This window comes from Tetranychus urticae, chromosome 3, assembly GCF_039701765.1.
Source record: "Tetranychus urticae isolate SD_2017Ah chromosome 3, NJAU_TeUrti_SD_1.0, whole genome shotgun sequence".
Lineage (NCBI taxonomy): Eukaryota > Metazoa > Arthropoda > Arachnida > Trombidiformes > Tetranychidae > Tetranychus > Tetranychus urticae.
The window spans coordinates 23,372,687-23,385,385 of NC_142960.1; the positions used below are offsets into that span (position 1 = coordinate 23,372,687).

The window sequence follows — 12,699 nt, forward strand, 5'->3', positions numbered from 1 at the left end:
AAATTATTGAAATTTTATCTAATCTTATCTTTACAAACATTTTTAGTCTAATTTTGAACTACATTTCTTGTTGATCGGATTGCCCCTAAACCAAACAATTCAAGTGCAATCGGTTCAATCTTCCTGGCAAGTTCAGTTTCAATTAGACAGAAAACCATTTAATGGTGATCTTCACATTATTTTAAGGCCTGGGTACCGGTAGTAGCTATAGCTAAGCCACTAGTGGGAAAATGCTATTGATCATGATTCATGATTATTTATGTACATATTTGATTCAGTAATTTAAATGATTCTCTGAGATGTTTAAAGAAATAAGTAATGTTTTAATTCCTTCATCTAATCAACAATAGTTATAACTGCCACTCTTGGATGGCAGCACAAAATGAACCAGATTTATTTTTCAGAAGTCACTCGATTTTTGGCAAAAAGAGTTGGAATAGCTCGTAATTATTTTAACATAACCAGTCAAAATTTGCTAATCAAACAAACATTAGAGTAATTCAAAAAGATCAAATTGACAATAGAAAAATGAAAAGCCTCAACTCCAAAAGTGAATCTATCCTCTTTTTTCAGAGTTGCAAAAAATCGAGGGACTACTGAATCTCACCAATCATTTTCTTCGTCTAATTTTTTCACAAGTTACATTCTTTAATTTTTTCTTAATTATTAGTTTCCCATAAAGACTTTGCTGTCTCAGATATTGGTTTCGAATAACCCTTCTTAATTGAATATGGCTAATGATAATCACATACTGATAATCCATAATATAATACAAAAAATATATTAAAACACTTTTTATACTTTCATAAACGGCGATACATATCATGCGTATCTATGTACCGAAAAGTAACCGATAGAGCGAAAAATCTAGAATTCAGTCAATTATGAATTTTATGAAAAAGCTGATTATTCAGCTGAATGTCATTTTGTCTGAAATATCATTATTTGTTTTGACAAACTCATTCTAATGACTATTCTAGATTATTGATTGGTTGTTGGTACAAACATTGAAAAAATGAAATAAACTCAAGTTTATATTAAAATGTAATGTTTTATCTTGTCAACAGTCACTTCAATTTGTTTCACATTTGAATATTAATGTAAATAAGCATAAGATACATTTACAATGTGAAAACTGGAAACTGATAAAGAAATGATGATTTGTTTGTTTTACTGGTGAATAAAAGTACATGTTATGTCATTTTTAGGTTTGGCTTGAAATTTGATTTTCGTTTAGCAATATTACAAGTTATTTGCGAGTTAAAAGATTGGTAAAGATAGATGATAGATGAATGCTTTGAAAAGCTCAATGAGAATAGTTTAACCTCGGTAAAAGCTTCCAGAGGCAGAGAAAAGCATTAAAGCGGACAAAATGTCGAGAATGAAAACAGCAATCATGTTTCCATCTTCAGCCAAGAAAATGTTGTGACGCTTATTGTCAACAAGACTTTTCAATGATTTAAAGGCTCCATCTACACTGAGGTTACATGGCATATTAAATATCAGCACCGAAGTGTAAACCATGATTCCACCAGCAACCAATATACCAAGAACAGCCTAATAAAGAAAAAAATTAAGATAATTTTACTCACAGTTGTCAGTTTTGTTTCACACTAACTTGTTATAAAAGCTTGGAAAGCTTGAAAAAGCTTTAATTCGAAGCGAAAAGAAGAAAATGGACTTACAATGTAAAAGAGGACTACAATGTCATGTATTACACCAGCAAAGTTGAGGACTCCAAGAATGAAAAGGACCAAACCCGTGATGAGGCCAACTATGTGAAAAGCTTGAACCTTATCGTAGTCTTCAAGACCAAGACATCCTTCCTTTGATTTAACCAAGTAGAAACAAACTCCACCGAAAACCTGTTGAAAACAAAAACACAGGAAACATTAATATTGAAATCGATTGTACCATGTATTACGTAGCTTAAACATGATGGAAAGGATGAGAAAATTCATTTCATCTTCACTTTTGTTTTCATCCGATTCTTGCTCAGCTTGAGTCTAGTTAACCCAAAGAGTAAGATAGAGAGTTACTCTTTGGGTTAAGCCGAAAGTCTAGAGTTTCTCAACCTAACAAAGTCCCTTTTGCTGCATCAAAGTCAAAACATATTACAGCCTTTTTTATGTAAAAATTGCTATTTATGTTTATCATTTTTATAAAATAAATTGCTTTAATTGTAAGTAATTTGGGCTTCAATTTTATTCTTGAACGTTATTATTTCATCTTTTATTGTTTTCATGATCATTTCAATTTTGCGTAGGAATTGTTCAACAGTAGTTTTAATGGCGACTATTATAACCAAATAAGTTAAGTAATGGTTTAGGTTAACAATTATTTCAAATTGAGTTGACGCCTTGATAATTGTCATCATAATTATTGGGTATTATTTTTGTTACAATTTACTTAAAAGTTATTCTCATGATATTTTAATAATTTTTGTCACCACAATTGACAAGTAAATTTACTGGTAACCTCAATGTTAATATTACTAATAGTAGTTGAGTCAATTCAAGCAGAAATATACTCTTTTATTTCATGGGATATTCAATTGTTTCATTATTAACAAAAGCTCTTGAAAATTCATTTCTCATCAAGGCTGAACAAATTCATCATTTTATGAAAAACAACTTTTTTTCATTTTACAATTGATGACAAAAGATTAAGTTACTAATGCTTAACTAGTTGGGTTGGTGAGTGAAAGGCTTCTCTCTGTCATCATTAGGTCATTGTTAAACACCGTTAATGATCGCAATGATCAAGGTAAAAATTAACGATTAATGGCTGGATGAACCCTTAAAAATTAGTCAAAACCTGATGAAAACAAGTGAAGTGAATTGACTCTCAAGCGATTCGCTAATTGTCATGTTTGGTGTCATTTTTTAGCGTTTTAACCAATTTCTGGCTGTAGTTGAATCCAAGGTTAATCACAATTACAATCAATCAATAAATGATTGAAAAAAGATCCAAAAACTGATCAATCAAACGCAAGAATCGGTTGACACAGAAAATAAGAAAACAAAAAAATGATACTCACTGCAATGAGCAGTCCCATTAAACCATATCCATTAACGCGTTTAGAAGCACTTGGCATTTTTGATTGATTGTAAGCACAATTAGCAATTAATTAACTAAAGAAGATTAAGAAAAGGTTTAATGAAAGATTTAGATGAGAAACAAAAAAAAACTGTAAACAGGATAAGCTTTCTGGTTAACTTGTTAAACACAATTCTGGTTGTGAGCAGAGAAACCCAAATAATGAAATGATTTGGCTCCAAGTTGATTGCCTTGTTGCTGTTAACCCAATGATGAAGACAAAGATTCATGCAGTTTCTCACTCAGCCTACTCTCACTTTTATCATCATCATCATTATCATCATGATCGTCATTTCTCTTTCTTCCAACATTTGCCTGTTAAATAATAGGCAACCTCTTTTAACATATTTTTCAATAGTCAACCAAGATTATGATTAGACTCCCACAGTTGATGTCCTAAATGATTTAACCGATTAGCTTGATAAATAATCATAAAATGTCAACAGTCAACTTGGATTCTTAATGGCCTTTGACAAGAATTACCAGAAAATATGGAAGATTCATATTTAGCGCTTAAAATAACCAGATTTTTGGTCATTTTTATGGTTTATTGTTTTCATAGTTTCTCATTGTTGTTTGCCTTGAATTGGATTAACGAACTCACAGGCCTGAACAAGTTTCATGATTAATCGAATCAAAAAAAAAAGGTAAAATCTGTTAACAGTTTCTTAATCTAACAATTGACCAACAATCCCAGGGTGTTGCTTCAATAATTGTTGTAATCAGCATGAAGATATTGTTGATCATGATATTCCTAAACATCATCAAGTTGCAATGGTTTGATGAAAAAGTGTTACATTGTTAAATTTCAACAATCGCTTTCAAGTTTACCATTTATGTTTCGTACAAATTGTCTTACCTTGAGAAATTTGAGAATATTTTTGATTAAAAAATTGTTTTCAGTTTATCTTTCAGATCATAATCAATGTTACATCTGATTCCCGCCTTGACATGCAAGTAAAATGATTATTAACATGATTATCATCATTTTTCTGATGTCATTACATTTTCCTCTATTCTGTATATTTTACTCTCACGCACATTGAAATGCAATACATTTATACCTGTAAATTAAGGTTGAATCTTCTTCACTCTTATACCTTTTTCAATTGAACAACAATTGAAGGAAAGGCAAGGAAACAATTATTCAATTGATCGACCGGATTGACCATCTAAATTAACGATGAGAACGTTTATTAATCCATTTTAATTGCTTTCACTTGTAAACATTAACTTTGCTTTGGTTAGTCCAATGTTAAGGTTAACAACTCCTTTTTAAGGTCCATTGTTTTTTATCCAAAAGCAAATTCAGTTTAATAGTCATGAAAGCTTTTCTCGTGTTAACCTAATGATTACAATTAAATGGCTTTTATCTACCTTGAGATTTGATTAACTAACCATAGCGTAAGGTCATTTTGTTTACTTTTAAGAAAACTGGCGATTCGTTTGTATATTGCATTAAAAAAAGGGTTTAGAAGGTTAGGATTGAATTGAAGGTTTAAAAGCATTTGAAGGTTTTATCATGGGAATATGAATTAAAAGCAAAATTAAAGTTGGATTAAGATAATTGACTGTATTGAACCAGAATCAGAATCTTATCCAAAGATAGATTTTTGGAGCAAAACAAAACACTCACAAACAGTCTCATACACTCATTGAAATAGCATGGAGTGAAAGATGATTTTCACTGTGGTAAAAGTGATTAACGAGTTAAATTGTTAGTCAAGTTAACAGTTTAAAACCTTGAGCAAGATAAAAACTGTTGCAGTTATCAATGGTAAACACACATTTGCAAGACGTTCATTCAAAGCTTTTTGTAAATTATTGTTTACTCCTTGATCTTGCTAGGAAAGAAGACAAAAAAACTAGAATTTTTTGCTTCTAACTTAGCAACAACATGATGACGAAGATTATGGTGATGATAATGATGATGACCTAATTGAAAACAACAAAAAGAGGCAAAAACATGTTTGCCTTGACTATGATAGTTGTCTTCACATTGTTTACTTGCAAGTTGAAAGACTTTATCCACGGATGTTCATAGGAACTCAAAGCATGATAAATTGCAATTGTTAGGCGAAATGATCATCGTCTGATTAAATGACGAGTCTATTATAATTTAGTAATGATTAAGGCAACATCAATCAATGATTAATGAGATTTGTTTACCTTCTCAAAATGGCCATTTCTTTGGGTTAGATTTGGGTTCAATTTTGGGTTGTTTTATTGTCCAGCTTACCTTGTAATTGAATGGTTTTCCTAACACTGATTGTTGATTCACTCTTGTTTTAATTGAAAGTCAATTTTACAATAATTTGGTTGATTAAAGAAACGTTAAGATTTTGGGTTCAATTTGAAAATGTGCATTCAATGATAATCAAGTTGCCTTGGTTATTATCAGTAAGAGATGACAAATATCGTTGAGCTATTGGATTGATTAAAATGATTGCTGTTTGGGAGTTGAATTTTTAAATTCAATTAAATCAACAGAAGCTGCTTTTTTTGCTTTTCAATTAAAACATTGAAATTGAGCAAATAGACTCTGTAAATGGCTTTGGATGGGAAAAATTGAAATGATTAAAATAATCAAAATTATTTTTGCGTCCATTTGTAGATTCAACATTCAGGAAAGGCTGGAAAATTCAATTAACTAATTAAAGTAAAAGGTAATAACCATAATAATGAAATGAGGAAATAATGTTTGGTATAAAAATAAGTTATCCTTTAAAAAAAAGATTGAAAGATTTATTCCTTCTTTTTTTATGGTTATCATCATCTGCATAATTCACTGGAAGACAAATGAAGTCAAGGTGAGTTCAAAATGGATCCATGTTATAATGTTTATCAAGTTAATCAACTCGCATGGAAATGTTGATGGAACCAGCATTTTCCTGTGGACTGTTCTTTATTTTTCACCATTCTGTGAATGGGAAGAGCGATCATGAAGAGGAAGATAAATGGGAGAGGTTGCAGGTTAAAAATAATTCCAAGTTGTTCTTTACAGATCTTTCTTATCCTCCAATATCATCCATATTGCTTTTTTGTCCTGCTTCCAATGCAATAGTTTTCAAATACAGTTCTAAATTTAATTAAACTCTGCCTATGGTAATAACCTTTTCCTCTTTTTTTGCCATCTTCATCATCATGATCATCTTTTTTATTCTCCTCCTTCTTTAGCTTTTATACTTGGTTCAAAGGGAAATCCTAATTTTCTTTGTCATCCATTCGAGTTCTTTTTTTAGGAAAAATTATCTCTCTTTCCAGAATCTAAAGAGACCACCATTCATGCTCATCTAATGGGACAAAAAAACATGATTAGTTTAACTTGATTTTTTGACAGCTTAAAGCTTTAACGTGCAATAACGATGACCCACACCTAATGGGAATTAACATTTTCACAGGTTACTCTTGCTTCTTTGGTTTAGTTGCCATTGAATTAGGTTGTACAATTTGTGGTTTTGTCATCTCCAGTTGTCCATTTATATTTAACTTTACTATTTTCCAATATCCTCTTGACAGGTTCTTTGATCAGTATCTTTTGATTTCCGTATTTCATTCCAGATTGGTAGCAAACAACCCGCGTGGCCATGCGTTTGGTCCATCAATGATTAAAGATATAAAGTCTAGCTGGTTGAAATGGGTCACAACAGAAACGAGGAAAAAACAATGGAAATCAGATATAACATCATTGAATCTCCCTTCTCTTAATGGGCAATGTTGAAAACTTAATGATCCATTAGACATTGAACAACCAGGGAATCACTCATCAAACTGGATAATATTCCTCATTGTATTATATTAATGATCAATTTAATAACGATAGTTTCTTCTCAATGGCCTCCAATATTTTTTATAACAATTAGATGATTGAGCAAAGAGAAGTAGATGTTGAGTCTATGCATTAACGTGTATTTTATCTTTAGACTGGCGATGTTTGCTGTAAATCGATAACTCCTGCCGTGGACACTGTTCTAACTTTTAAACATCAACTTGAACGAATGGGTATTAGAGAAACTAGAGCTGTTCGCTGTATCTTCTTAGTGCCAACTTGAAACAACCGTTTTAATATTGACCTTCAATTGTCAGTTAGAGGTTAAATAAGTGAGTGATGAACTTCAATAAGAGATCCTTCAATTGGACGAGTCTCATGGTTCAGGTTTACAGTATCAATAGTTCCTTAGTTATGACTGGTAAAAGTCTGAAAGATATAAAACGTCCTGCATAACAAATACTTGAAAAAAGATAAGTTATCTTCATTTAGCAGCATCTCGCTTCAACTAATTATTATGTTACCCATAAATGTCGCAAGGAAATCAGATATAAATTGACTTCCTTGCTTGCTACCAAAAATAAATCATAACTTCAATTTGCTTATAGATGAGCTGAATAGAAATCTAAATATTAAATATGCAACAGGTAATGTATTGAAATGTAACAGTCGAGCTTGAAAAAAGCACAATCCAGAGTAAGGACTAATTCATAAACACAGTTTAATCCGAGAAGCCCGTAGTTTAAAATTAGAAAAATCATCCAAAATTAAATTGATTTGAATAAGGAATATGTAAGTTATGGACAATTATAACCACTACACCACCGAGCCACCCATTTCTGCCGGGAGTAGCGAGCCAGCAGCTTTATCAAGCAACCAAAATAATTCTCCTTTTTTAGGGTTTACTCTTCCGGCTGGATAATCTTCTCCTTCGACAATTATTTTCTGAAATTGAAAAAGTTGATCAAGATTACAATTTGGTTACAAATACGATTCTACTAAAATATGTAATGTACTTAAATTTGGTTAAAAAATTGAATTTACTTTCAAAATTTCAGCTTTTGACGCTCCTGTGGAAACGAAAATAACCGTCTCAGCATTATTGATAACAGGAAGAGTCAGTGTTATTCGTTTTGGTGGAGGCTTAGGCGAGTCATCAATGTAAGTAACCCATTCTTTGGTTTCCTAAATAAAGAATAGAAAAACAATTTAGTGCCTTCAAATTAATTAAAAACTGTATTATTGTCTTCGCTGAATAATAGAGTTTGATCAAGAAATCAGGACTGCGACTATCAGCTAACCAACCTCTAATGCCTTGTGATTTGGGAATAACGATGCTGTATGACCATCTGGACCCATTCCTAAAAGTAAGAGATTAAAAACTGGAAATCCAGCGCGATCAACATTCGCTGTTGCACCAATTCTTTGAACATATTTTTTGGCCACTTCATCACCATCCAAAGTCGGATCGATTTCGATAAATTGGTCCTTTTCAATGGGTATAACTCCCTCCAGAGCTTTCCAATAACAGCCAAATGTAGATTCAGGATCGTCAAAAGGAACTATTCTTTCATCACAGAAGAAGAATCTGACTTTTTTCCAGTTAACCTGAAGAGTAGGTAAGACAGTTGTTAAACAAGTGATCACTGAACCACCAGAAAGACCGATTGTAAACAACCGTTTTTTACAGTTGTCATAAGTTTCTTGAATAATCTGTCTTAATTCACTATTAACAACATCCAGAGTCGGCAATACTTTAATCGTCTTCATGGTCATTTATCGAGCAATTAGTTGGAATGTGTTAAATCAATAATAGACACGGAAACTTGATTAAATAGACCTGTCTAATTACTAAAGTGAAGAACAATTGTTTACCAGTTTGTATTAAATTAACATGTTTATTGGTGATACAACATGTAAACAAGTTTTAAGCTCATTTATAATGACATCTATCGTCAAACTATGCAATAATTTAATAGTCGGTAAATTTTAAATTTTGCAGCTTTTTTCAATTTTCATTGTTAATTATAAAGTATTTTGTAAAAAAATCATATTATTCATACACTTAAGTTGATCTACTAATATTTTCACACTTTGGACTCTCAGCATCTGCTTTATTAGCTTGATTACTATTGTTATTCTGTGTATAGACTGAATTAAGATAAGTTACAGGAACGAAATATGCTTCTTTGTGTCAATGGGTGAAGTCCTCAGATAAGATAAAATAATGACCTTCTATGGTGAATTTTGAACGTACTAAATCTGAAAACAAACATTCAATCCATTCTAATTCCAATGCACCCAAATTACCAATTCTAATATGTATATTTTATAACTATCTAATCTGGGTTCCTACTCACATTTGTCAGACTAACAAATTGCTAATTCCTTGCTCTCAATAGGAATGGGTTTGAGTAATGGCAAGTATTAAACATGCACAGTTTATGGAAAATTTAAAATTAGCTTAAATAATTTGTAAGAAACTGAAATATTTCTTGATTACGAAGCGAACGGGTGCACAGGTAATCAACGACTATCCATTGATCATTATGACAATTGAAAGTTGAATCCTATTAGCAAAGTTAACAAAAAAATTTGTATTGTTTACAGTGAGCATCTTTCGTATTGTTAAAATTAACAAAAAACGTTGAGTACAATGCCTTTTACTGATAGAGCCTAGTTAACCAGATTAGTCCAGGACCTCTAACAAAAGGTGTGAATGAATCAATTAAATCTGATTTAAATCATTCAATATTTATCAATCCTGAAAATTGCATTCGAGAAGTGTTAAATAATAAAGGATTTAGTCACTTTTTTAGTTATTGCGCTTAACCATGATTTTGATGGTAAAAGCTTGAAGAAATTATGTTTTAGCTTTTTTATGTAAAGGCGAGAGAAAGCGAATCACACTGGGACGTCCATTAATAGCATTAATCTTTCTTTAATTGCGGCTCCGAAATTGTTCTGCACTACTAATTGAGACTTTATTAAATTACCTCTTTTGTCAAATAAAATTTGCTCCAACCACAACCTAACGTGACAATTTAGTAACTCTTGAAGGTGAAAATTCAAGTTCAAGGCAATGTCAGCAACAAATTTGATTAGTTGATCGTTATCAACACATCGTCTTCAAATTGTAAATTTTGTCAGCAATTATAATGTTTAGAGACACTTCTCGATTTATTTAGACCAAGACTGTTTTTTAAATATTTGTTTAATCCAGTTATATTGATATTTGGTGTAAAAAATGTCTGGAAAAATCATCAACATCTTTTGCTTAATTTTGATCCTGTGGAGTTTGCTTGATTGTGTCCACTGTTCAATGTTTGCTACAACGCCAAAGTTAACATCCAATTTAACATCGTTTCAAAATCATTGGATAACAAACAAACTCTCACAACTGCCACAATCAGCTGAATTGCACAGGCAATTGCCATCGCTTCCAACTAATGATCTGCATTGGATTCCGTGGATCAAGGATGGTGATACCAATTTAATGACCAGTGAACGGCAAGAAGGTTTTTTCGCTCGAATCCGACAATTTTTCCATGAATTTCGAACTGACCCACCAAAGGCTGTAATCAATGCGGCTGATTTGTTTTTAGGACGATTGGGTGAAGCTGCTTTTCATGCAATTGTTGAGATGATTCTTGATTTTATTCTTGGTTTTAGCAGAGGGCGAAGTTGCTCGTCTTGTTAATCTGTTTAGTAATTCCAACAAAAATAAAGTTAAGATTAAATTTTTTATAAATATTACTTGATTTGATTTCGTTCTCGAGATATTATTATTTTAACAAAAGTTATTGAGTGCAGTCAATTTGAGAGATTTTTAATCTGAAAAATGAAATGAGTGACTATTCAATGTCAATATCACAGTTAAGATTAACAACATTTTAAATGGTAATAAACTGATTGGTTAGATCATTGTGAAGCAAGTTGATTGAGTTGAGATGAGAAATGTCTATTATCATCAGATGGATTGAATAAAATTAAAAAACTGAGAAAATATTGATTAATATAGAGTAGATTTTTCTGTTTCATTAACAACTGAAGGGCAGCTCCTTGATATCAGTACAAATTTGAATTGAGCTGGTTGGCCTCGAAATATTTATCACTAGTTTTATGAATTCTTTTATCAATTTGTCCTAATGACGAGGTAATGAAAAGCTAAGATGACTAATGAAACGTCACATGATTAAAATGATAAAACATAAATGGAATTACATATTATGTATTCAAAGATTGGTATGAAATGAGGATACTTCTTAGATTAAAGCGAGTGTTGGTGTATTTTAGGGTAAACATAAATATACCATAATTGGTTTAATATGAGGGTTTAATATCTTACAAATGGAATTGTTATTAATAATGTTGAAAGACATGATTAAGTTCTTGTTTATCATCAATGGCCCTTAGAAGAGCATCATCAAATGGACTAGAGCTTGAGCTCTCAAAATCTGCAGGATCGATTCTAGTCTTTGGAATAAACTCTTGTTGCTTAGACTTATTTGATTTACTAGAATCACATCTGAATTGAGAAGGCATGGGCCGTAAAATGCCTAAATTGTCTTGAAATGTGCACAAACTGGTAGGCACAGAGTTTCTCCTCGAGATTATCGCGTTATTTACATCATTATTACACTTCATACTATTTTGATCCACCATCTTAAAACTATATATTACATCAGTATCTATTATAAAATCGCTGTTGACTGGAATAGGATTTGTTGTTGTAGATGTTGAGGATGATGCTGCGGCTACTGCTGCAGAAGATGAGCCATGAGCGATGTTGTTGGTAACATTATTCATGTTATCATTTGAACAATTAATTACATTTGATGTAATGCTGTTGGCAATAGCACTCGTGATATTTGTGATTGGATATGGAGGATGAGACGGAATGGACCCCTGAATTGGTAAAGACAATTGTCCAGGTAAAGATGTTGATAGAGTTACAGACACTGTTGGCGGTGCTGGTAGTGGTGGAGGCTGTGGTACAGGAGGAGAAATAGTATTTACTGCAGGTTGAGGCGGTAAGCTTGACACAATTCCATTAATTGGGACAGCAGGTAGTATTGATAAACATGGTGACCCTGGTAAAATTGGTGAAATACTACTTGTCTGGTCCATTGATGGATCATCATCGAAGCTTTTTAGCTTGGTGAAGTCTTTGAGCTGTCCAGATTGGAGTAATCTTTCTGTTTCTCTAATCTTATCCTCTTCTGCAACCTCGGCCATGTTGATAGCTTCCTTTTCAATTTTAAAATCATAAGCATCCTGTGATAACGATGCGATGTTTCCATACATGAGCCAAAGAAAGCCAAGCATATAAAAAGAGTAGGGAAAGAGATAAGATGAATATTAGTCACCATTGAAGGAACGCATAGAGAAAATTATTTCGACTAACCTCATCTTCATCTATTGATAATATCTCCGGAATTTCAATGTGAAAATACTTGGGCATATAACTGCTGGATATCTTCATTGGAAGGTCGAAAATGTAGTCTGAAACTGAAAAAATAAAGGAAAATAAAACAATATTAGATTATACAGCATTATTTTAGCATAAGTGTTATTAATTAGTGTTAGGCCAATAAAAAATTAGAAATTAAAAGGACAGATTGGGAATATGTTTTGACAAACGAGTGGTTGGCTGGTTAGTAACATTAGAGATAAACATTAACGAATGAATAGAATCAGAATAAATGCTCATAATAGAGGATAAGTAAATCAGTAATTAAATCGAATACTTACTTTCATGATTTCCACAAGACATTATACCTAAAAAGCTTATTAAATAGACACAGACCTAAACAACCACAATTTAAAAC

At 31.9% G+C, this 12,699-nt stretch overlaps 3 protein-coding genes across 5 annotated transcripts; all 3 read right to left on the minus strand.

The window, feature by feature from the left end:
* Positions 1-1,031: 1,031 nt before the first annotated feature.
* LOC107365314 (uncharacterized) lies at positions 1,032-5,458 on the minus strand. Of its 2 annotated transcripts, none has more exons than XM_015932797.3 (4): positions 5,339-5,458; positions 3,041-3,134; positions 1,686-1,865; positions 1,032-1,557 (listed from the first exon to the last, which is right to left on the minus strand). In XM_015932797.3, the coding sequence occupies exons 2-4, from the start codon at positions 3,095-3,097 to the stop codon at positions 1,321-1,323; spliced, it is 474 nt and encodes a 157-aa protein (XP_015788283.1). In that variant the 5' UTR covers positions 3,098-3,134; positions 5,339-5,458; the 3' UTR covers positions 1,032-1,320. The 2 variants fall into 2 exon arrangements, with proteins under 2 accessions (XP_015788283.1, XP_089124945.1); XM_089268819.1 differs by having other exon boundaries at positions 5,269-5,458.
* Positions 5,459-7,575: 2,117 nt separating this feature from the next.
* On the minus strand, positions 7,576-8,728 carry Pgls (6-phosphogluconolactonase). The gene is made up of 3 exons (XM_015932795.3): positions 8,174-8,728; positions 7,913-8,053; positions 7,576-7,813 (listed from the first exon to the last, which is right to left on the minus strand). Exons 1-3 carry the CDS (start codon positions 8,642-8,644, stop codon positions 7,685-7,687), a joined length of 741 nt encoding a protein of 246 aa, XP_015788281.2. The 5' UTR covers positions 8,645-8,728; the 3' UTR covers positions 7,576-7,684.
* Positions 8,729-10,029: 1,301 nt separating this feature from the next.
* On the minus strand, positions 10,030-12,684 carry LOC107365283 (uncharacterized). Of its 2 annotated transcripts, XM_089268817.1 has the most exons (4): positions 12,623-12,684; positions 12,276-12,379; positions 11,217-12,145; positions 10,030-10,569 (listed from the first exon to the last, which is right to left on the minus strand). In XM_089268817.1, the coding sequence occupies exons 1-3, from the start codon at positions 12,642-12,644 to the stop codon at positions 11,231-11,233; spliced, it is 1,041 nt and encodes a 346-aa protein (XP_089124943.1). In that variant the 5' UTR covers positions 12,645-12,684; the 3' UTR covers positions 10,030-10,569; positions 11,217-11,230. The 2 variants fall into 2 exon arrangements, with proteins under 2 accessions (XP_089124943.1, XP_015788252.1); XM_015932766.3 differs by lacking the exon at positions 10,030-10,569 and having other exon boundaries at positions 11,139-12,145.
* Positions 12,685-12,699: the final 15 nt, after the last annotated feature.